Below are 26067 nucleotides of genomic sequence, written 5' to 3'. Positions count from 1 at the left end.
CTTCACCTTTACCCCCAATGGAAGTGAGGAAATTCAGGCTCAGACGCTTTAAAACGTTTGGTCAGATGATCCATTGAGACTGGCTGCTTGGTAGCTGGTCTCACTCAGGGAGGAGCCACAAAGGACTCTGTGATCTTCAGCCAGCTGGCTTCCAGTCTGATTACAAACAGCAACTTAGAACAATCCCAAGGTTCTCTAAATTGTCCTGGATGCAACAACCACTAAGGAGTTGCTCTGGGAAGAGAACTCCAGCAATGCCCCTTTTCCTTGACCATGCCTCTCTGCCAGGAGGATGGCTGCAATGAGTGGCTGTGTAGCGCCGCAGTGGGGTGTGAAGTAGAGCCAGCTATCCAGCTTCATGCCGCTGGAGGATTCCCCTACACAGGAGTACAGTGGGGCAGCTTCTGAGACCTTATCCACTCATTAGCCTCCAAGACTTTATCCACTCGGTTCCCGAGAACTCAGCTCAATTCTGAATTCATCACTGAGGTTTCTTTATTAGCATACAATCAAACTACACTTGAGTCGATCAGGCTCAGTTGTATAGTGTCTGGGTACAGGGCTTACTGCTCATCTAAAGTTACACAGAAACTCCCTTTATATATAGTTACAGATGACATTACATTCACCATTCATTGTATCACATATTTTGGGATTGGTTTGGTGACTTTGCAGGAACTGGTCTCTGTACAAAATTCTCTGTCCATGTGCTGTCCATATTCGCATTTACACTTTATCTCATCTTTATGTTCCCAAATTCTCTTGCCCGTTGTTATCTTGTTCTTAGGTTTCCTAGGCATTCCCCCTCTTACCTTAGCTAGCTCAGACATTCTGTCTTTTAGCTTACTAACCCATTTATTTATTTTAGCAGAAACATTTCATTTTAAGCCTTCTGATTTTGTTACCTCCCTAATCCTGTCTTCCAAGAAATGAGGTCTCCCCTATGTTTAATTACTCATGCCAAGCCGGGCCTACGAATAGGTGGCCTGAGATTTCAAAAGTGAGGATCACTCAATAGCTCCCACTAGGTACTCAGAACTTCTGAAAATCAGGACACTTATTTAGGTGTCTAAATATTGGTTTAGGAACCTAACTTTATAGAACTATTTTTGAAAATCTTGATCTCATACAAATAGTGTTGGTAGATCTATCTCCTGTGAACCTGTTTGGATGAAGTTTCCTACAGTAGCCCCAGCAATCTTTACATAGGTTGTATTCTGTAAAGAACAAAATGAGCTCTACAAGAAAGGTTTTATTTTATTTTTTTCCCGTCTTGTTGGAAAACTTTGTCTGAATCTTGTCGGTGCTAGTAATGTGGATGAATAGCTATAGGTTAACCACTATTAATAGTGACTATGGTCAAGACTGTATGTTTATTAGCTGTAGCCATATAATATTAAATAATTAATTTAGGTTGAAATTTACCCCTTTCCTCTCTCACAGCTCCCCAGATAAAGCCTGTCATCAGGCTTTGGGTAGGGAAATTAAAAAATTAGGGAAAGTAATGGAATCCGTGCTAACCTTAAACTATGGACACAGTACGCTGCTGCAACACATCTTCTCTGTGGCTGTTATTACAGCCCTTTGGCTAGAATAGTGACAGTTATGCATAGCCAGCAATCACAGCCCATACATAAGTGTGGATTCTTTAGCTCTGTAACAGGGTTGCTGAGTTCTTCTGTTGACCGATTGTGTTTTCAGATATTAGACCCCTGCTGGGAGTTGCTGACTCTTTTCTTGTGCTTGGTAGTCTATCCTCCCTTATATCCAGAATGCAGTCATCTGAAAAGAGGTAACTGGTATCTAGAATAAAGAAACCCTAGGAACAATGAAGCTTGGGCAGAAGACTAAAGTTTATGTTGTTGTTACTTATAAAGCTAAACCCCAGAAAAAGGGATACATTTGGACTGCATTGATGAGTATTTGTGTAGATTCTGTTCAGAACAGGGTGGGAACTCTGCCCCCCCCTTCTCTCTCAGTCTGCTATCTGGATATGGTTGTAATGATAAGAGGAGTTGGTAATCTGCATAAAAATAATCTTCATATGCTGTCTATTAACTGAGATTATTCCATCCATGCTGTGTAAATGACGGTTGATATTATGGTGGATGACAATAAGAAGATCAGATGCATTGTTTAGAATGCTGTGATTATATTTATACAGAGCTGCCAAAACTGTTCCAGACATCATTTTGCACCATTTTGTTATATTTTTCCTGACAGAATGATATATATATATATATACACACACACATAGAGATCCAGCATACTGAGAGAATGCCAGAATAAATGCAAATGCTCAGCTATTATTTCAGTGCAGCAGGTCAACTGATAGACTTGCAGATTCTGAGGCCAGGAGGTACCACTGTGATCTAATCTCACATATAATACAGGCCATAGAACTTTTCAAAAATAATTCTTAGAGGATATCTATTTGAAAAACATCCTGTGTCATGACCTTAAGATTAATATACAGGCTATTTTCATAAGTACAGGATTAACATTTCAGCACAAATAGATTGTATTAGTTTTATAGTTCTTCATATAAGTGAAATGAATAGAAAAGAGCCTTTTTTTATCATGTAGCAGTACTTCTACTAGTAGAGGAAAATATATATTTTAGACAGATACATCTGAGCAATCACTGTCTATCTACTAAACCAGAGGTTCTCAAACTGTGGTTCACAAGCTCCATTCAGTGGTCCACGGATAGTTCCCTCTAAGGTGCACACCTGGCTGCCCACAAGAGAATGAAGGGCCACCCATCTAATTAGTGGAGTCACGCAGGCATGGTTCCACTAATTAGGTGCTTGGACCCCTGGAGAAGATGCACATGTAAGGTGAGGTGGTGGCCTTAGGGGGAATAGGAGGTAGGTGGGAGGGGGCAGTGGGGTGAGAAGATGGGATGGGAGGAATTTCATAGAATCATAGAATATCAGTGTTGGAAGGGACCTCAGGAGGTCATCTAGTCCAACCCTCTGCTCAAAGCAGGACCAATCCCCAACTAAATCATCCCAGCCTGGGCTTCGTCAAGCTTGACCTTAAAAACCTCTAAGGAAGGAGATTCCACTACCTCCCTAGGTAACCCATTCCAGTGCTTCACCACCCTCCCAGTGAACAAGTTTTTCCTAATATCCAACCTAAACCTCCCCCACTGCAATTTGAGACCATTACTCCTTGTTCTGTCATCTGCTACCACTGAGAACAGTCTAGATCCATCCTCTTTGGAACCCCCTTTCAGGTAGTTGAAAGCAGCTATCAAATCTCTCCTCATTCTTCTCTTCTGCAGACTAAACAATTCCAGTTCCCTCAGCCTCTCCTCATAAGTCATGTGCTCCAGCCCCCTAATTATTTTTGTTGCCCTCCGCTGGACTCTTTCCAGTTTTTCCACATCCTTCTTGTAGTGTGGGGCCCAAAACTGGACACAGTACTCCAGATGAGGCCTCACCAATGCCAAATAGAGGGGAATGATCACATCCCTCCATCTGCTGGCAATTCCCCTACTTATACAGCCCAAAATGTCGTTAGCCTTCTTGGCAACAAGGGCACACTGTTGACTCATATCCAGCTTCTCGTCCACTGTAAGCTCTAGGTCCTTTTCTTTAGAACTGCCGACTAGCCACTCGGTCCCTAGTCTGTAGCAGTGCATGGGATTCTTCCATCCTAAGTGCAGGACTCTGCACTTGTCCTTGTTGAACCTCATCAGATTTCTTTTGACCCAATCCTCTAATTTGTCTAGGTTCCTCTGTATCCTATCCCTAACCTCCAGCGTCTCTACCATTCCTCCCAGTTTTGTGTCATCTGCAAACTTGCTGAGGGTGCAGTCCATGGCATCCTCCAGATCATTAATGAAGGTATTGAACAAAACCAGCCCCAGGACCAACCCTTGGGGTACTCCGCTTGAAACCGGCTGCCAACTAGACATGGAGCCATTGATCACTACCCGTTGAGCCCGACGATCTAGCCAGCTTTCTATCCACCTTATAGTCCATTCATCCAGCCCATACTTCTTTAACTTGCTGGCAAGAATACTGTGGGAGACCGTATCAAAAGCTTTGCTAAAGTCAAGGAATTTAGGATGTGCAGGTCTGCAGCAGCCAGAGAAAAAGGCAACTTTCCCCAGCTCCAGGGCTGCGGCTGCCGGGAAGAGACCCACCCCCCCCTCCTTCTTAGCCCCAGCTTGGGGGCTGCCGTGGCGGGGGAGAGATCCCCTCTCCTACCCAGCCCTACTCGGGGGCTGCTGCAGTGGGGGAGAGAGGGAGAGACCCCACCCCTTCCCAGCCCAGCTCAGGGGCTGCCACGGCAGGGGAGAGAGGGAGAGACCCCACTCCTTTCCAGCCCCAACTTAGAGACTGGGAGCACATCCATCGCATTAGAAAGGTAAGACTACTGTTATTAAAATATGAGTTGTGTGCTTTTATTCGTAGAACAAAAAAATGTTTATTATTAAGGTTTTTTTTATATAGCACTTTTATCCAAAGCGCTTTACAATAGTTAGCTAATGGTACAAACAACATTTGGAAAGATCAGTAAGTGGTCCACAAAGACCCTCAGCAATTTTCAAGTGGTCCACGAAAAAAAAAAGTTTGAGAACCACTGTACTAGACCGTAGTCCTGTTTGCAGAGTGAATATTACTTCGTCTATCATTTAATCTTCCTATTTAAATACATCTGTAAATCCCATCAGTATGTTTAGTACATATGTAGCTCCCAGCACAGCATCACATCAATTTGTGAAATGAAAAGGAGATATTTAATGATGAGGAGCAGTGCAAGCTGCTTCATACTGCAGCTTCTGCAAAAAAAAAAACCCTGTGTGTTCTCTTTGGGTGAAATTCTCACAGAGAGAGTCCATGCAAGGTTTTATGCACTATTTAAATGCTGTATCAAAGCTTTAAGTGGAAGATAGGAGCTTGTTCAGGATTCTGTTCTGGGATTAATTTCACCCTCTGTGTGAAACACTGATTGAGATTAAATTAAATTAAATTATTGGTATTAAGTATTTGCTTTACTCCTAGATGCAATGACACTGTCAATGAGTGGCCTCCTCTTGGGCACCCTCTCCTGGCTTCATGGCAGACCTCTAAGCGGCACGGTGCCTCATTTTCCCCTTTTGGTTCCTCAGTTAACTCAAAAAAGGCTTTTTACAAGTTCAGTAGCAGCAGCCCTCCTTAGGCTCTGGTTTGTTAACTTAACTTCCAGATTTAAACACAAAAATCTTCCCTCCAGCCTTAAGCTGGACACAGCCCCAAACTGCCCTGGCGTCTCAGGGTACATCTACACTACAGGGGGGAGTCGATTTAAGATACGCAAATTCAGCTACGTGAATAGCGTAGCTGAATTCGACGTATCGCAGCCGACTTACCCTGCTGAGAGGACGGCGGCAAAATCGACTTCTGCGGCTTTCTGTCGACGGCGCTTACTCCCACCTCCGCTGGTGGAGTAAGAGCGCCGATTCAGGGATCGATTGTCGCGTCCCAACGGGACGCGATAAATCGATCCCCGAGAGGTCAATTTCTACCCGCCGATTCAGGCGGGTAGTGTGGACCTAGCTTCAGGGTTTTTCTACGTTAGCAGTCTTCTCCCAGCCCTTCCTAGCTGGGCCTTAGGATCTTGCTCTTAGGATCTTCCCTGGAGGAGCCTCTCACTCACTGCAGACTCTCCATAGATCCCCTCTCCTCCCCACAGTTGCAGCTTCCTATTGCTCATATAATGGTATCACCTGATCCAACCCAGGTGTGCCTCTAGTAATTAGGGTTGGCTAGCCCGAGGCCTTCCAGCCATTAAGATCTGAGCCACTCTGTGACACAAACAACCCTTTGAACTTTGCCCACCCTACGGCAAGTTCTACCCAGGGGAATGATTTATTTATTTCATTGGCCTCTGTTGGTCTCACTCTGCAGCCTCTGCCTCTCTCCTTTCATCTGACTGCTTTCAGACAGAAACTGCCCTCTCTCAAAGGTGCCTACATCTCTGCCACCTAAAGATGAAGCCTTTTTTGTCCCCCACCACCAGCATATCAATTTGCCACTCAAAGCCCTTCTTATCCATGGCTAACTTGTCCTTTCCTTCAGGGCAGCTGCCTGGCTTCTTTAAAAGCTGCTTGTTCCTTCTGATATCTCTCCATCAAGAAGAGCAGCCCATTAATGTCCCTTCCCAAGATCATTGTATTGATGTCCTTTTCGCACCCAGCAGGCCTGTCCTGCCACCCTTAGATGTTTCTATGTACTAATTATGCATTCCCTTTCCTCGTTGACCATAGGGGGGGTCTTGCAAATCCTGTCAACTTCTCCAATGTCAACAAGTGGCCTTCTCTCGGGTTCCCCCTGTGGCCTCAGGGTAGCCGTGCAAGCAGCCCCTCACCTCAGTTTCCCTCTTCGTTCCTCAATAAACTTTAAAAAAAGGCTTTTACAAGTCCAGTAGCAACAGTCCTCATTAGGCTCTGTTTTATTAACTTAAAGTTCAAATTTAAACAGAAAAATCTTCTCTCCATCTTAAACTGGGTACAGCCCTAAACTCCCCGATCTCTCAGTGCTTTTCTGCTTTAGCAAACTACTCCCAGACCTTCCTAGCTGGGGAACCTCCTCTGGTCTTAAGGTCTTCCCTGCAAGAGCCTTTCTCACTCACTGCAGTCTCGTTCTCACTCACCTCCCCCGGGTCTCAGAGCCTGAGCTCCAGTCCAAGCAGGATCATCTACACAGCTATTTTTAGCGCTGTAGCGAGAGCCACTCAAGCCCACGCATGTAGACCTGGGCTCTGAGACTCACTGCTACAGGTACATTCACTGAAATGTTTTAGTTGCCAACATCAGAAATAACTTTAATGGTTACCGTAACTCATTTTAAGTGCAAATTAATATTTATTTTATTAGTTTCAAAATCAAAGTCAAAATGATGACGCTCATAGAATGATAGACACTTCCTATTTTCTTGCTATATGTAGTAGGCATAAATTCTCACACATTAATAAGGATTTGATTCTAAATACGCAGAGTATATTTATGGCCCTCCTCTATATTAATTTTGATAATTTAATTATTTTAATAGAAATAATACAATTTTAATTTATTTATTCAGTGAAACAGTTGCCACTAGCTTCAGGAAGAGCTGTTTTCCCAAGAGTTTTTAACGTGATAAATATAATTCTTCTAACAGCAATTTTCAGGAAAGTAATAATATCTTGAGTTGCCAGTTTAGATGTGTATTCTAAGAGGAGACAGCTCAATTAGTACATGGAAAGATCCAGAGGGATTAATCAAGCAACATAACAAAGAGTGCCTAAATAACTCCATATCTAATTACTTGGATTAAGCTGAATGTCATCATAACTTCTTAAAAAAATAAAACACATAATCTGTCTTTGGCAGGGGCTGCATCTTTATATGAGTACAGCATCCATAACAATGCAAGCCAATACTGATTGGGAATTCTGGGCACTACCATAATATAAATATATACAGTAGTGTTGTAGCCCTGTTTGTCCCAGCATATTAGAGAGATACGGCCCCAGCTTCTGTTGGTGAGAGAAACCAGCTTTGGAGGTTACTCGGAGCTCTTCTTCAAGTCCTGGAAATGTACTCAAGACTGTCACCACTAAATAAAAGGTGGAATAGATTGTTTAGCCTTAGTAGTTAACACACATTTCAAAGGACCATTCAAGATGACACCTCTCCAGTCCAGTCATAGGGGGGAAAGGGAAAAACAATGATCAACATTCCCCACAACACACCTTTCGAGATCCATGTGTACTATACATGCCTATTACAACATGTGGTGCACTCAGTGGCCCAATAACAACTATGTGGGTGAAACAAGACAATCACTATGCTCTCAACTGAACTCACAGAGAAAAATGATAAAAGAGGAAAATACTGTATCACCTGTAGTTGAACACTTTTTACAAAGCAGTCACTCTATATCTGAATTTTCAGTCCTCATTGTCAAAGGAAACCTGCACAACATCTTAAAAGACGAACCTACGAGTTTAAATTCATAACTTTCCAAGATACTAAAAATCATGGGTTGAATAGAGACACTGGATTTATAGTTTATAACAACAATCTATACCCCATTTAAACAGGCCCCTTCCCCAGCTTTTTTCCCCTTTCTTACCTAAGACTGGAGGGATGTTAATGGGCTACTTTACCTTGGATGTTAATGGGCCACTTTACTTTGAATGCTCCCTTGAAATATGTGTTAACTACTTATGCTAAACAATCTATTCTATCTAGTTGTGACACTCTGATAATCTTTCCGAAGAAGTGGGCTGTAGTCCACGAAAGCTTATGCTCTAATAAATTTGTTAGTCTCTAAGGTGCCACAAGTACTCCTGTTCTTCTTTTTCTGATAATCTTGAAGCTTGGCCGTTAAAATATATTGCCTCACCCACCTTGTAGCTCTCTAATAAAAATAAATACATTATGTGATTGGGCTTACAGTCATTTTTTTAATCAATGCCAGGTGTGCATAAAGGAGGGCAAGAAATAGGTAAATATGTTGTCTACTCCTTTATTAGTCTTCATGGATGTTGTGTTTCATTTGTTCCAAAAAACAGTGCTTTATTCTTTAAAATAATATTAGACTGAATGAAATTGATTTTTTTTCTTGTATCAAACTGTAATAATGGGTTTAAATTTTCTTGAAGTAATCCAGTCATGTCTTCAGATACTATTTTCACTGAAAATAGATTGTTAATGATAGACTCACTTAACTGATACTTTAAATAGTATATGGCAGTAACAGATCATTGGGGTTATCACATTTCCTGCAGCTCTAATGAAGCTTTAAATTAAAAATTTTGAAATGCTTTTTTCCCAAATGATTATAATTAATTATTTTGATGGGAAGAGTTAGAACTTCACTGAGAATGTAAAAAGGACACAGTTCCCTAAACAATCAGAAAACAGACCTGCACTTACCAAATGGCTTTTTCAGCGTGAAGTATCTCACTTCCTTGCAACAGTTTTAGATAGCTGTTTGGGGAATAAGAGAGCTAGAATAAGATACTGACTGTAATCCATCCCAATGTTCATCTACTTCTACTGCTGTTGCCGGCACAGGGGCCCGAGGACAGCAACAGTGAGGTTCGTTGCCCGGAGTGCTTCGCGCCACTAAACATACTGGGGTGGAGAAACAATCAAAGTTTATTTGAGATCTCAAAGTGGTGCAAGGAGACAGGCAAGTCTCAAATCAAGCACACCAGCAAAAACAGTTTCTCTCTTCTTTATACATTTTACAACTAAGCCCCTCCTCTCTCCCCCTTCCTACCACCCCCCCCTACTCTCCCTCCCCTCTCTACCAAAGGCATGTTTATACATTTAAGCAACTAAATCATTCTAGGGCTATAAATCTAGCTTGTTAGTAACTTCTCTCTAAACAGTTATTTGGTTCTATTTGCCCTTAGTTTATTACCCCTTCCCCAGCTAGAAACATGCCAACCTCATCATTATTGTTTGGTACCTGAAATGAACAAGGTCGTAATTGCTAACTAGCTGTTTACACATTCCAATTCCTGTCCTTGGTTGTTGAGGCCGATTAGAGTTAAACATGGAAGAACTCTGGCTCAGGCAGGCATAGTAACCCAACACTGCCATGTAGAGGCTCTGTGAACCTTCTGGGCTGCACAGTATGTATGCTGATCCCTCTTTTAAGGCAGGACTTCCACCTCAAATTTATTCATATAATGCTATTTTGGCCTGATGATGTAGTTGCCCAAGCATGTCTATATCAGGTCAATTACTTTAACACAGAACTGACAACATGCTCATTATGTCTTTGATGTCCTATAACAAGGCAGGTTCTTCTCTAGCTGAGAGAAATGATCTTTAAATGCAGTTTTAGTGTAAGACATTCATAGATGTTTAAAGCCCAAAGGTCCCATTATGATAATCCAGTATGAAATCCTATGGGGGATCATTGTGGAAGCACTTGCAGGACTAGAATGTGGGACTACAGAGATCTGAGGCAGCCAATGCTTCTGCATGATCATCAGGAGCTCAGGCTATATTTCTGTTGGGGGACTCTGTGAAGCTAGATATTGCAGGAAGTAGTGCACAGTGAGGTTTGAGTGGTGGCCCCCTGCAGCACACTAATTGGCCCATGCCAGTAAAAAAACAGGAAGTAATTACAGGGAGCTGTCTGAGAAATGATGCAAATCATCTGCTTGCTTCTGCTCCAAACCTTGCCTTTCTGTGAACCTTAGACTCCAGCTCCTGTCCCCGGTTTGTCCCAGAGTCTGCTACTACTTGCTTCCTGTCCGTAACCAGGTGCTTGACCCTGACTTCCTGGTATCCTGACCGAGCTCTTTTAAATGTTGACACGTTTTATATTGATATGATCTTATTTTAGTTGTTAAGCATTTTACGAGTTTCAGTTTGAGTGTTTACCCAACGTATTTATTGTTGCCTTTTTTCTTCCCTATAAGAGATTAATCAAAAGTTTGTGCACACTACACATAATTAATCATGGGCTCAGAAACTGTGGTCTGAAGTATTTCATCATTTTAGATGACCAATCCCATTGCCTATAGCTTCTTCTAAATATGAAAACAAGAAAAAAGAAGATATGGTATCTGCTTTAAACAATAGTTATCTGTAGAAGAAGGTAGCATTTTAGTTGGTTTTTTCCCATGAGCAATTTATCCAGCACAAGCTGAAGCAGAAAAGCCTGAAAGGAGGACATGGCTCCTGGCAATAGGTAACTCCTGAGAGCTGCTTAAACTACTTTGCTCTGCTCTGAAGTTTGTAACTTGTTTTTGGATTTTAGTGAGAGTGGCCGTATAGGGAGAAATTTAGAGTGCAAGTAGCATAGAGTGAATTAACTTATAATACAGATATGTAGGCCAGAGGCATTGGCCTCTCTGCTCATCTCTGATCTATAGGTTTTAAGCTTAAGTTTGCCAGAAGCCTGCGAAAAAGAAGGTCTGCACTGAATATACTTGTCAACCAAAACAGTGCCTGAAGGTACACAAACCTCAAAGGGCCTCTTGGCCTAATTTGGAAGAACTTGAAGACGAGCTCTGTGTAGCTCAAAAGCTTGTCTCTCTCACCAACAGAAGTTGGTCCAATAAAAGATATTACCTCACCCACTTTGTTGTTCTGATAAAATGTGTGTTTTATATTTAAGGGTTTGAATGCTTACATGTTGAGCTATCCCTTTTGTTGTTAATTTAAAGTGAGACAGCCTTTTTACTTGCACAATTAAAAATCCAATTCCAAAATGCTAATCTTACATTAATTAGATGGGAGGGTGGGTGCACTCTGTTGTATCAGCTTTTGGTAAATACAAAGTCTACAGAATAGGAGCCTAGAAATAAATAAACGGTACTGACTTTCTCCTCCTTGTGTTATCAGTCACTCACCATTTCAGGACAATTTATTGACATAAATATCATGAAATAGTAAATTAGCTACCAGTCATGCTTGGAGCGGTGCTTGCGTTGCCCAAAACATATGCAGGTATCTTTAGGCATTTGTGCCTCTGTTTCAAAAGTGACTTATGTGGAACACATTCTCTAATGTCTATTTTACTCCAAGGCCATTTAAAATATTCTAACTTTGATCATTAATTTTTGCTAGGTTAGTATTTTTTCCAAATAAATTTTGCATGTTTTCTGCAGTTTTAATTTGGGACAGGTATTTTTGCAAGATGATTTTAAAAGTGTAGTACTGATTTTTGTCTTCCCTTTTTTATTTCCCGCTGAACGTGGACATTTTTTTAATTTACTCAGTACATTCTAAGCTGGTCAAATGTATTTTTTTAAATAAGTCACTTAAGAGGGAGTGATTTTGCTATTTTGGTATCATGGGATAAATGTTTTTGTGGGACTTATTGTATAGTTTACCTCTTTGGTTTCAATTAGTTGGTTGTAAGTATTATCCCTCTACCAGTATTTCCTAAATCTGGTACTCCACTTCAGACCTCTCCTCCTTCATTCAGCCCCTCATTTTCAGTGGTCTTTCTATCATTTCTACCTGGATGTCCAGCTGCCAATTCAGGCTGAACATGGTGTACACAAAACTCCTCCACCATCCAGCTGTCCCCACTCCCTTCTCTGTCACTCTATCTATCTATCTTGGTACCATCCTTCCAGTTACCCAGCTTTACAATCTCATTCTAGACTCCTCTCTCACATGCTTAACCTCCTGGTTTCTCCATCTGCATTTAAATGTATCCTTTCATCTCCATTTCTGTTTCTGGGGGACGTAGTGGATAGAGCACTGGACTGGGACTCAGGAATCCTGAGTTCTCTTACCAGCTCTGCTACTCCCCTTTTGGATGATCTTGGAAAAGTCACTTTTTTCTGTGTCTAAGTTTCCCCATCTGTAAAATGGGACTAATGCTACTTACTTCTGTTTATAAAGTGTTTTGAGATCTCGGGATCAAAAGTGCTATATAAGGCTTGAATATTATTAATGCTTTGGATACTGTCACAGGCTGGCTGGCCCTTTAAGTCAAGTCAGGTTCAGCCTTGCCTATGACCAAACAGCTGAGGGTGATGGAGACCTAATTATAATGACTACCCCTACCGGTGGGGACTAGAGAGCAAGAAACTGAACTGTGAACTCAGTCTAGGGGATAAGAGACTCAGGAGAGAGGAGCAAGGGGAGGGATATCTCTGGGAAGGGCCTGGGAAATTCAGGTTGGAAGAGATACAGGGAAGGACTTGAGATGAGGCCTGTAAGGAGCAGGGAGACCCCTGGGGCAAACTGCTGGAGTCCCTGGGGAAGGGCAGCAGTGGGGGAATCCTGCTGGGGAAGAAGCAGTGTAGGAGGAAATCGTTAAGGCCCAGGAGTAAGGGGCAAAAACAGAAGACTTTAGAGTAGTTCAAGAGGGGAAGAAGAACTATTAGTTTAGCTATTTATTTGGACTTACAGTTGGATCTTTTGTTACCCAGGAAGGGAATTGAACTTTGAATTTGCAAGGGCACTGGGAGGACTGCAAAAGTGAGGACCCAGGCAAGCAACCAAAATGGTCCAAATTCGAGTGGTGGTGTGACCTTATGTGGCAGGTTGCAATGCCAATCACTCAGATTTGTCCCGGCATCTCATTTGTAAGGATGGAAGGGTGGCAAGGCCAAATCTGCGTTAGTTTAAGCCTTGTGACTTGGTGCAAAGGGCCCCAGTGCCATTCACTGAGTTTGGCCTGGACACCCCTCTGTCATGCCAGAAGGGAAGGAACTCTGCCATTATGCCACTCAGCTCCAGTCAGGAGTCAACGGGGTTCTGCCCCCCATTGCTCCCCTGCTGAGTTCAGTGCTCAAAAGTGAGAGGTATGGCCCCCCTCTTTAAAAAGTGGGGTGGCAATGGCCCTTACCTCTCTGCCCCTGTTGCCCATGCCTGGCCAGAGCGCCAGGCCATGGAAGACTTGGGTAGAGATGCGCTATTTCTGGGCTATGGCAGTGACCACCAAGGAGTGCTGGAGCAAAATCCCCTGCAATGCTGTATCCAGGCATGAGAAGGGTGCACTAGTGGTGACATGTTCCTATCATTGGCATTCTTACCTTGCCCCTCTTTTACATCCATAGTGTTCTACAAGCAGCTGTCATATTTCATGCATATTGTAAACTCTTTAAAGCTGGGACAGTCATCTGATTTACACTTGTAAAGCACTCTGTGCAGTGCTGATCTTGATTGGAGCATCTGGGTATTGCCGTAATTACAAATAATGAACAATAATAGTTCAGCTTGAGACTTCGGTTATAATAGTTCAACAGTTCAACTGTAAACTTCTACTTAGCTCTCATTCAAATTATGTTGCACCAATTTCTTTACTGTATGTTGGCAATTCCCTGTGCTTTTGACTTTGTACTTCCATCTTGTGCAGGGTGTGTGTAGGTAAGTAGGCAGGGTTTGTAGGTCTTTTACAAAGGGTGTATAAGGCTGTAAAAAAGTGAACTTACTGTCCTGATCCACTAAATTAAATTACTCCTAAATAGGGTCTCACTGCACATTAGCGATACTTCCATCTTACTAGTTGCAGTGGGCTCTGGGATTTCCCTGCATGCACATGTTATAAAGATTCCAAACCTTCCTGGGAACCTCCCATTACTCTGGGGTCTTCCAAGTCATTTTGCCTTCAGTTTGCTGAACTCCTTAATTGATCCACACAACATTTCTAACTTGCAGGTAGTCAGACAATCTCTACCCTTCTCCCCCAATATCTCTCCTTTTCTCCCAAAACTCATATCCGTTCGTGGGACACAGGGCCGGCTCTAGGATTTTTGCCACCCCAAGCAAAATCAATTTTGGCTGCCCCCCCAACCCCCGTTTTTTTCTTACCCCACCCCCCGGCCCCGCCTCAACTCCGCCCCTTCCCCAAATCCCCAGCCCTGCCTCCTCCCCCCAGGCTCTCAAGCCTGGGAGGGAGGGGGAGCAGCGGCGCAAGAATCAGCTGTTTCGAGCGCTGCGGCCACTCAGGATCTCCCCCTCCCTTCCAGGTTTGAGAGCCTGGGAGGGAGGGCGAGCAGCAGTGTGCGAGCAGAAGCTAGGGCAGCCGGGGCACATTTTTAGGGGCGGCAGGGGCGGCATTCTGGCGCCGGCCATGCCGGCCCTAAAAATGTGCCGCCCCAAGCACCAGCTTGTTTTGCTGGTGCCTAGAGCTGGCCCTGCTGGGACAGCAGAGGGTTGACTTTTTTCCAGTTCTCTGGGCTTCATAGTAGATTTTGTTCATGGGTTGTCACATGGCTGACTTGTGGTTTTCCTCACTGCCACAGTGCTGCTAAAGCTGAGTCATTTCTGTCTTCTACTAAACACCAGTGCTACTTCATTGCTTCTCTTTTCCAGCTTGTCTTCAGACTTTGTAAAGGGGCAGCCCTATAGTGAGGGCTCCTTAATTGTTAAATTTCCACATTAGTTCAGAGACAAGGGAAATGCTAATGGATAGGCCCCCATTACTGGGGGGGCTGATGCACAGGTCCCATTTCTGAGCAAGAATGAAAGGTTGTCTGAGGCTAGTACTTGGCATAAGGGTGTAACGCTTTAGTGCTCATGCAATCTGCAAACCATATGGAAGGACCAGGTTGGTCCTCCTACAAGTAGATTAGCTTATGAAAATACAGAGCAACTGGTTTTGGCAAAACCATGCACTTGCCAAAAATTTTGAGTCATTATCCTCGCTGGAGCATGCCTTCCACAAATGGACAATGTTTTTTCAAAGGCAGAAGAAATGCATATAGTGTTATGTTTTTATGGTTTCTAAATTTTTGTGTTAAACTTAGCAGCTCTTTATTGTTATAAAATTACCGAGAAAATATTAAGATTTATAGGAAAGGCAGGAATCTGTAAATTGCTATATTTTTATCCAGTTTTTTGGTTCCATGTTTCTCTTTACTTTTAGGCTCCCAGGTCTGATGTTCATAATTGTTTCCCTCAATATGCTTGTTGTAAGAGGCATTTCTGTCACTTGAGGATGGTTCATTATCTCTTTGAAAGAATTATGTATTAACCATTGGGAATCCTACCTTTATTCCTTAGATATAATAGAAGACCACCTTCCCTCCTACTCGACTGGTCTGAAAGTTTTAAACTGAGCTGTGAAGAGATTTTTCTTTTCTTTTTCCTTGCAGACTCTGAATGATAACCTGAATACAGATGACGAGCATGAACAAAGAGGAGATAAAGAAAGCTACCTCTGTGCAGTGTGCTTGGATGTTTATTTCAATCCATATATGTGCTATCCATGCCACCACATCTTTTGTGAACCTTGCTTGCGGATGCTTGCCAAAGACAACCCAACCAACACTCCGTGTCCACTGTGCCGTACTATAATTGCCAGAGTCTTTTTCCAAACAGGTATAAAAATGAAACTTTTTTAAATATAGAAAACACTTGTAACTTTTCCTTTTCCCATTTTTGGTTTGAATAAATATGCTGTTAAAAATATAGCAAGAGCCCTGCTAACAATATACAGTCAGCTAAATTCTGTTGTCATGTATAAATAATAATGTACATTTCGGTAAATCCAGAATAAGTATATTCAGAGCAGAATTTGACCCAGTGACACACATAATTAATGACTCCATAGTTAAGAGTGCATTGAGATTTGTTTGCATTTGAAGTGTGACTAAAATCCCTCTATTTCAGACCTTAGTGGGTGCATTTAATTTCCAGTTTTGGTGCAATAACTCTTCCTGTACATTCCTTCTTAAATATTTATTAGCTTTTGCAGAGGAAACACTTTAAAAATGTTTCCTTTTTGAAATTTACCCTTGACGTCTCTTGTTTCTTTGGCTCAGTGTAACTTAACCACAAACTCCAAACTTTATACTTGCACGCATTGTCAGAATATGTCCCTAAAAGGCAACGTTTCAAATTTTACACTTAATCACAAAAATAATTATTTCTCTATTCATCTTAAACTAATTTCATCATAGACTAAAATAAAACCTGACAGAACTGTCAAGGTCCACCATCTAATTCTGTTCTTAGACCCAGATACTCAAAGGTAGTTAGATGCCTAACTCCTATTTTGCATATAGATGCCTAACTCCCATTTTGCACCTTGGAGGATCTGAGCCTTAGACACTGGCCAGCCTGCCCCCCAGACTCCTGAGCTCTGCTCTTCTGACTCTATAGAGCTTGGGAGGGAAGGTGAATTGTAGTTGTTCAAGGTGAACAGGGATGTGAGGAAAGCAAGGGGTGAGTAGTACTATGTGAAATGAGTGAGGTCTTGGGCGGGGGGAGGGAAGGTGGGGCAAAACTGCAAATTCAGATATTTTAAAAGGCACACTCAAATGGGGAGGAATAGCTCAGTGGTTTGAGCATTGGCCTGCTAAACCCAGGGTTATGAGTTCAATCCTTGAGGGGGCCATTTAGGGATCTTGGTCCTGCTAGTGAAGGCAGGGGGCTGGACTCAATGACCTTTCAGGGTCCCTTCTAGTTCTATGAGATAGGTATATTTCCATATATTATATTAGTAGGTAAAATTCACTTGTGATATGGGGGCAAGGCCCTCTGGACCACTTAAGCCCTGCATAGAGGATGCACAGATCAGTGCAGCCAGAGAAATCATACAGGCGTGCCTGTATATTCCTTGCATGATGCAGAAAGGGTCTCTGCACCAACCCCACATAGGCTGGTAGGGTTGTAATGGCATCAGGACAGAGATTCAATCCTTATGCAGAATGAGTGCCTCTAACACCCTTTGCGTCCGGAGCATAAAGGCTGCAATCCCTCCACACTCAACATGTATAAAGCTTGATAATCTTTTGGCTTTACAAAGATGGAGTGGATTTCATCCATGGTGCATAAGGGTGTTGGCATAAGAAGTTATCTGTGTAGAGAGGAGAAGCTCTTCCCCAAAGTATGCTATAATAAAGTATCATGGAGAAAACCTGAATAAATGCTAAAATGTAGTTGCCAAAATGTTAAAACTTTTTGAGGTACAGTATGTATGTAATTTCTTACAAGTGAAATACTTGCAACATTTTATTTTTGTAATTGTGTCTTATTCCAATATGTGGTTTTATAAAAGTAAAAAATTTGACTTCATATGTGTGGCCACACTGTAATACAACCTCAAGAACAGGAAGGCACAACAAGCTTATGAGATGTGATTAGTATGAATAATTTTAATGGAGGAATTTTGTAGTCTGTGTAATTCATATACTGTTAGTGTGATATCACTTACCGGCTCACTTGAAAACAAAAAAATCTAGTTTGCCTTGTTATAGTATAAAAGTACTAAGGAACATGTATTATAGTTGCCAGTTCATTATATGTTGAGTAAGTGTTAAATCAACAAAGAAATATTGATGTTACAATATCCATAGGGGAATTAATAAATCAATACATATGGGGAAATGAGTGGTGCCAGACTAATCTGAAGGATACATATAGGCTTTCTCACGGGAGATTCCTTAAGACTTTTAAAAGCTATGTTAAAAAGGTATTGCTGCTATAAATCTATGCAGGCTACTGAAGAATTTGCCATTTTTTATATTTTACGCTAATACTACTGACTGGAAACCTGATTTCCCCTGCTACAGTATTATGTATTCTGAATAGTACTTTCTGCAAGTGTCTTTTAGTATAATTCATTTTGTTTTTAAAAGCCCTCTTCAGAAACAGCTAGGGAGGTGCTCAGAAATTCACTTTTTTCCTATGCAGTTTTAAATACTAACCATAACTGAAAGTTGCATGTCACAAGGCAAGAGAGGTGTAGGTAAATGTTCAAATCCACCTTGCTACATCACTCAGTGTTCCATATCTAGGCACCTAAATAAAAGTGATTTTCAGAGGTGCAGAGTTCCTGCAGCTGGAGCCAATGGGAGTTGTTGGAGCTAATCTCCTCTGAAAATCAAGCAACTTTTAGATATCCCTAAATATGGATTTAGATGCCTAATTTTGAGTAACAAAATTGAAATGTTTTGGCTAATGTTACTCCTGAGGGAATTCTGTATCACTGCGCGTGTGCAGAATTCATGGCCCCTGAAGAAAAATGATTTCTGATGGGGAATCATGGAATCACAGAATATCAGGGTTGGAAGGGACCTCAGGAGGTCATCTAGTCCAACCCGCTGCTCAAAGCAGGACCAATCCCCAACTAAATCATCCCAGCCAGGGCTTCGTCAAGCCTGTCCTTAAAAATCTAAGGAAGGAGATTTCACCACCTCCCTAGGTAACCCATTCCAGTGCTTCTCCACCCTACTACTGAAAAAGGTTTTTCCTAATATCCAACCTAAACCTCTCCCACTGCAACTTGAGACCATTACTCCTTGTTCTGTCGAAGGGAAGCAGCAAGAGCGGTCATGCACCCACTCCCTGGCAGTGCAGACAGGTCGGTTTGGACACCCAGAGTAGCCAGTAGAGACCGTAAATCACTGCCTTGGGGGGCGGGGCTGGGTAGTCGTGTGTGAGAGAGAGAGAGAGAGAGAGAGAGAGAGACACTCTGTCCCTCTCACTATTGCAGCACCCTTGGGGCGGAGGAGCAGGGCTTTAGGGTATTTCTCAAGAGGTAGGCTTGGAGCAGGCTCTGTTCCCTCAGGCAGAGGAGAATGTAGCAGCCTGCCTGCTTAGTGAATTGTTCCCATTGTTCTTAGTGAATTCCCCCAGAGTATAAAACAGGTATAAAATTGTAAGGTTCCTTTACATTGCGAGAGTGGTGTAAATGAGCCTTATTGTAAAGGACAGTGCGGCCTTATAAATGCTTATGGTACTTTAGTGATTAGAACTGGTCTAAATTTTTGAAAATTTCCTATCTAAATGTGCTCCATGAACTTTTTGCTACTGACCTTTTTGGAAATGGTCAGTAGCCAGTATAAATTGTGAGTTTGAGTCCCCAGCCCTCACTTGCTCTTCAGTTGCTTATGATGTAACACTAAGCATATGGCTGCATATATTTGTTGACTAATTATTAGAAGTAAAGGGTCAATACTAGCTACATTACTATTAGACAGAGGGGGTTTGGTAACTTCCTCCAGTGCTCCCCACATGCATTCTCCATCCACTGTATTGTAGTTTAAATAAATTGCCAAAATAATTTAAACTAGCTGGATTAGATTGCGTTTTTTTTTTTTTGACAAAAAAAATGCAGAATTTAAAATATTGTGTGCAGAATTTTTAATTTTTTGGTGCAGAATTCCCCCAGGAGTATAATGTGTATTGTCTAGTAGGAGGAAAATGTATTCAGTTAGTATGTAAAACTTTTGCATACTTTGAAAATCATTAGTGAAGACATATGTGGGTTGTTCATGCTATAAATTGTCAATAATTTACATAGGGCCAAATCCGGCCCCTTCCTCCTCGTTAGTGGAGGTTTCTAGGGATGGTGAAAGGATTTGGGGATTTCTGTGCTCTGTGGGTGCCATGATAGTTAACTCTAGGGGACACTGCATCCTTGCACAGTAGAATTTATAGTAGCAAGCTTGGGGATGAGTGGGAACAAGGCCAGTGAATCTTCTGATTATGCAAATCCACTGACCTTTATCTTCAATAGCAAGGGCTACTGCAGCACTAGCCTTCCTCCCTAGTCTTTTTGAAAACTGCCTACACCAAGCTCAGCTTTCTGTGCTTCAGCACAGAGGAAAAGATTTGGCCTTTAAAAGTTTCAGAAAGCATCCATCACTGACAAGGCATCTAGGGCTGTACATAAAACTGTATCAAAGTTTTTAAAGTAATAAACTGAACCCAATGACTGTGTGTATCTGGGGCTTGATTTTCATCTGAGCCTTATGTGGCCTCTGTCTTTTAAAGGCCCAATTTGAAATTGTGAGCACAGCTATTAGTAGTCAATGGAAGCCACATTGACTTGGCCCTGGAAGGGAATCCCATAGTTCTGGTAGCCAATGCTTGGATTTTAAAAGCCTTTCTTCTTACCCACTGATTCTGCAAATCTATCTCTTGAATCTGCAGTCCAGTTCCTTACTATGGTAGGGAAAACATTTTAAAGATTTTTTTTTTCCTCACTGTTGGTTTCTTTGGGTGTATTGCTATGGGCAGGTTAATGTGGCCAGCAAGGTCCTGCCCATGCTGGGTTGTGTTCCTATTTTCAGAACATTTTAGAATAATAAAATTGCCCTCCAAATATTTCTTAAATAATTAATGGCTGCTTGGGACTAATAACTCTTTATCCAAGAGGGTTATTAATCCCATCCCCCAAGAAAGTGTCTTTGGTTCCAATCAGCATTCATTAAATAATAATTCCTGTTAACCCACAATATGGGTATGACTGTAAATCGGGTGGGCAAACTACAGCCTGCGGGCCAAATTCGGCCCACCAGCCATTTTAATCCCGCCCTCGAGCTCCCACTGGGGAAGGGGGGGTCTAGGGCTTGTCACGATCCAGCCGGGGAGCAGGGTCGGGGGCTGCTCCACACAGCTCCTGGAAGCAGCGGCATAGCCCCTCTCCAGCTCCTATGCGTAGGGACAGCCAGGGGGCTCCACTCTGCATGCTGCCCCTGCCCCAAGTGCCACCCCTGCAGCTCCCATTGGTTGGAAACTGCAGCCAATGGGAGCTGCAGGGGCGGTGCCTGCAGACGGGGCAGCGTGCAGAGCCGCCTAACCACGCTTCCGCGTAGGAGCTGGAGAAGGGACATGCCGCTGCTTCCAGGAGCCACTTGAGGTAAGCACTACCTAGAACCTGCACCCCTGAGTCTCCCCCCTGTGCCCCAACCCTCTGCCCCAGCCCTGATCCCCTTCCCACCCTCCAAACCCCTTGATCCCAGCCCAGAGCACCCTCCTGCACCCCAAACCTTTCATCCCCAGCCCCACTCCAGAACCTGCACACCCAGCTGAAGCCCTCACCTACCTGCACCCCAACCCCCTGCCCCAGCCTGGAGCTCCCTCCTGCACCGCAAACCTCTCATCCCCAGCCCCACCCCAGAGCCTGCACCCCCGCACCCCAACACCAATTTTGTGAGTATTCATGGCTCACCATACACTGTCCCAGATGTGGCCCTCGGGCCAAAAAGTTTGTCCACATCTGCTGTAAATAAATGTTCTAGACAATTTTTCTATCCCCAGTCCTGTCTACTAGGCTTGATAACTAGTATTGTAACGTGAGTAATGGAATCACAATCAGATGTATAGACTCTATGTTCATGAAAATGCTTTTATATTTACTAATGTTTACCAAGATTATCTAATTGTACATGCTGTACATTGGCTCTAATTGTGTATGTCTGTACATTGGGTCATCACTACTTTGTAATAGGGATTGTTTGAGTAAGTGTGTGATGTATGCTGCCTGTGGTCACTTATAGCTTGTCTGCATTTATTTTTAATGTGTTTTCCTGCTTAATTTTAAAAGTGGAATATTTGTAATTCCGCAAAGTATTTTTTCTTGGTCTTAATTTCATTTGCCGGTAGGAAGCTTGGAGATAAGGAGGTTGAAGAATAAATTCAAGAATTATGCTTTCTGTATCTGCAAAATCTCATTCTCTTGATCTTCATCAACTTGAAAAGATCTAAAGACATGTAGTAATTACAGAGATGTTATACAATAGATGAGACCTTTTTATTTTTTGTACTATGCATTTGTCCAAATACCTTTTCTGAATGTATTCATTTTATAATTATATCTTCTTTTCCATTAATTACAGAACTGAACAACTCCACGAAATCTTCCTTCCCAACAGAATATTTAAAATTAAAAGAAAGCTTTCAAAAATCAAGTTCTGCAAAATGGCCCCTGCCCAGCTGCAGGAAACCATTCAGAGTTTGTGAAGGTAAGAAAATCGTTGCAAAAAACATTACTGTTTGGACAATATAACACTGTAGACACGCAGAGCCTAGTTTTCAAGCATGTTCATGTGCAGTTAGGTCTTAATTTTCATGTGCAAATGTTTAGTTATAAATCTAAATGTCCAGTGTGCGTGCACAGTTACAGTAATTGTATATACAATTGTACACACATTTTGGAAAATCTTTTATAAACATAGAGAGGTATTTGTTTTTTTTCTTTGTGAAAAATTTCCGTCCCAGGTGTGGTCATTAGAAAGAAACCACAGAATTACACTCTTGTAAAAGAGTAAAATGCCAGTTTAGAAATCTATTAAATAGGGCCGAATACTGCTGGCTTTCTGCACATGAAACAGAATAAGAAATGCTTAACCGTCATTTTATGTCCTTTGTTGTTTTTTCACTTTGCAATATTGTATCTATTTATGCAGGAAACAATAGTCCTCTTGTAACTAATTTAACCCACCAAAATATTGGCTCTTAACTAAAAATTTAGTGTCGACTAGAGTATTGAAATGTCTGATTTTTTTTCCCTCTTCCCCAGTGTATCCCTTTATTTCAGTCCAAGGTCTCTTCTTTTCTTGGGCTCCATCTATATAGCTGGTGGTGTGCTATAACATCAGGTGATCAGAATATTCTAGTTGTGAGAATACTTCTCCAGAATACTGTCTTGCCAACAATATTATTACAATATTTTTTCCTGTTTTTAAGACGAAGGCTCTTTGATTCTAAAAACGTGTCAAAAATATGTCACCTATTTTTAACTTTCTTGGTGACTCTATCCAGTCCTGTTCGCAGGTCAAATAAGGTGAATTCTAGGTTACTACTTATAAAACTGGGTCAGCCAAGGTCATCATTTTGACACTGAAAACAACAAGAAATGCTCCAGGGCATCAATATTGTACACATAGACTTGTGAAGTTTAATGGTTTGGCAGGACTTCTTTGGTATTGCTCACAGGCAAAAAGCTCCTGACAGCAACCAAGGAATAGCAAGCACATGACTTTCTTTTCTTTTTCTCTTTCAGACATTTTTATTTTTATATTATATTTATGGTGGGCTTATTGTGTTATTGTTGTAACACAGTAAAGAGCAAACATGGGCATACAGTTGGTAATGTTATTTCACTCATTTATTAAGTGCCAATTGCATGCTCAGCTCAGACAGAACATAAATAAATAAGGACAAGGTCACTGCCCTTAGGGGACTACAGTCTAAGATGCCACTGGGCAAGATGCTGGGCATAGAGGGAGTTGGGCACTCTTGGCACCGATCAGAATTGCTGTTTGCAAGATCAAGCTGTAAAAGGCAATGATCAAACAAGCACACCATAAGCTCTGGAGAATGGTTATTGCTTAGACTATATTTTTATTAATTGGGGCAGTAACAGCGTAATACTGAAATAGGTCAGAGTTCGTCGACTTTGTGGAAGAAATGGATTTTAAGGAAGGATTTGAATGAAGAGAGTCTGAGTTTCTGGGATAAGGATTTCAGGCAGGAGGTGAAATTAGAGGAGAAGGAAACAAAAGATGCAGTGAGGTTGGTATTACTGGTGGATATGATTAGAAAGTAGCAGTGATGTAGGCAGGGACTGGAATGTCCAGACCTTTGAAGGTGAAGGTTCCTTCCTTTTTACAGTACAGTACTTTACTGCATTGCTTAAGAACACATTTAGTGGCTGTGAAGGAAGTGTACAGAGAACTGATGTTATTACATACCCAGGGCCAGCTCCAGGCACCAGCTTGTCAAGCAGGTGCTTGGGGCGGCCGCTCTGGAGAGGGGCGGCACGTCCAGGTATTCGGCGGATGGTCCCTCACTCCACCTGGGAGCGAAGGACCTCCCGCCGAATTGTCGCCGCAGATCGCGATCGCGGCTTTTTGTTTTGTTTTTTGTTTTTGTTTTTGTTTTGTTTTTGTTTTGGCTGCTTGGGGCGGCCAAAACCCTGGAGCCATCCCTGTACATACCCAGCAGCTGTAGTAGTTAGTGCAGAGCTGGTTGTTGTCTTCTAATTTAATGCAAGACAGGCTTCCCACAGGACAAAAGCACCCCAAAATGTTGTGTTCAGCTTCAATAGTGTGGAAGTCAGAATAAATGAACCTTGAAGATAATAGCCTCCCATCAGAGAATGCCAGATCTGATGAGAGTGTAAGTCCACAATGGATTTGGCTAGATGTCAGCAGAAGGAGGCTTTTGACAGCTGAACAGACTTTAGATTAGATTATGTAGGAAGATTTATTTTATCTGAACTGATCCAAACTTGTATAAAGTGCAGGATTATTATAGGCTTGAGGTCTGGACCAGCAATTTTATTTTCTGAATTTATTCACTGATCTAAAATGATCCCTAGGCACTGTACATATCATAATTGCTGTGAGAATTGTCCTGAAAAATGTAAAATTGTTGTCTTTCAGAATCTAAATAGCAAAGAACATGTTCATAGTTTCTTATTTTCTTTACACAAAAATACTGATGTACTGTAGCTTTTCTATTTCTAGTCCTGAACTCCTTGCTAGCTTTTCTTTTCCAAGCATCAGTATAGCACATCTCCACTGTGATTGTTTTTCTTAGAACAGATAAAATATTTATTATACTCTTTATTTTGAAAACCTTTTTGTCAAATGCAACCAACTGCTGTATGAACCATATTTTAAATGGAGTGCATTGTATATATGGGTGCCCAGATGTCTGGGCTTTCAAAACATTCAGTGTTCAAGAAATGATGTATTGTTATAGATGGAGTGTGAATTTTCATAATAAAACACCTAATCTGTATGAAAGAAAATATTTTGTTTAAGTCTTATCTTTTTGAAGGTTGTTAAGTACATAGAACATTAAAATCTACAGGGTCATGGAAATAATAAGAAGGGTTCAGGCAAAGGAAGTTATTCATACAAAGTCCACTCCACCAAACGTGCTTGCATTTGCTTAACCCGTCTTGTTTAGAGAGATCATTATCCTGGGAGAAAATAGGAGGGGAAACAATGAGTACACCCCATAATTTTGGCAGATGCTTTGATTTTGCCAATTTGTCATGCTGTGTGATATAAATTTTAACTGGTAGGATCCTAGTTAGAGCTTAGGGACAAAAATTAAGGGCCTCCCTTTTATACATAATTCTTTTGAATGTATAACTCATTTGCATGTCTTAATCAGTAATGAGATGCCCTGATATTCAGTTTGCATATGCAAATGCCCATTTGTATTTGCAGATGTGCTAACTGCACATTCAAAAGAGGGACTTCAAAATGTGCTGAAATATTTCACAAGAGTGCATAAAACTGTACTATAAGTATACAATTACCGAAAAATAAACTCATCAGAAATGTTTTGCTGAAAGATCACTTGTGTTATGTCAGAGCTAAACCAAGAGATTATATTATATTCTAGCATTCATTTTTGCTTTATTTTTGAAGATGAAATTGTAAAGTAACTCTTTCTGGAATTGAAGAGCCTCTGCAAAACCAGAGCTTAAAAAGATATTTAAAGAAGGGACTGGATTAATTTTTTTAAATTGTGGTAAGTGTAATTAAGTAAATACATGCCTAGATAGACTTTTATACATTGGACATCATAAGCCAAATTTTGCATTCATTTATATTTATATAAGCCCCTTAAATTAAATGAGACTTCACAGGTGTAGTCAAGAAGACAATTGAACTCACGCTATATAAAACACTTATCAAAGCCAGATCCACTTGAATACCAGTTAATATAGTATACGAATATTCAATTAGAGCAGGGGTTCTCAAACTTCATTGTACCATAACCCTCTTCTGACAACAAAAATTACTACATGACCCCAGGATGGGGGACTGAAGCCTGAGCCCTGCTGCCCCAGACGGGGGGAGCCAAAGCCCAAGCGTTTCAGTCCCAAGCAGGGGGACCTGGAA

The 26067-nt window shown here is 41.7% G+C and overlaps 1 protein-coding gene across 5 annotated transcripts in view; it reads left to right on the top strand.

Moving 5' to 3' along the window:
* RNF180 (ring finger protein 180) overlaps positions 1–26067 on the top strand; it is a 120893-nt gene that overhangs the window by 75869 nt on the left and 18957 nt on the right. For 4 of the 5 annotated variants that reach the window (XM_054033016.1, XM_054033015.1, XM_054033018.1 and 1 more), the window contains 2 exons: positions 15565–15790; positions 22039–22164. In XM_054033016.1, the coding sequence (XP_053888991.1) occupies positions 15565–15790; positions 22039–22164 (352 nt within the window). Of the gene's footprint in view, positions 1–15564; positions 15791–22038; positions 22165–26067 lie in introns of those variants that run through there. The other variant, XR_008445525.1, reaches the window with a different exon arrangement.

Source organism: Malaclemys terrapin, chromosome 6, assembly GCF_027887155.1.
Source record: "Malaclemys terrapin pileata isolate rMalTer1 chromosome 6, rMalTer1.hap1, whole genome shotgun sequence".
In the NCBI taxonomy this organism is placed as follows: Eukaryota; Metazoa; Chordata; order Testudines; family Emydidae; genus Malaclemys; species Malaclemys terrapin.
The sequence above is the reverse complement of the archived record's forward strand: the minus strand, read 5'-3'. Positions and strand labels throughout refer to the sequence as shown.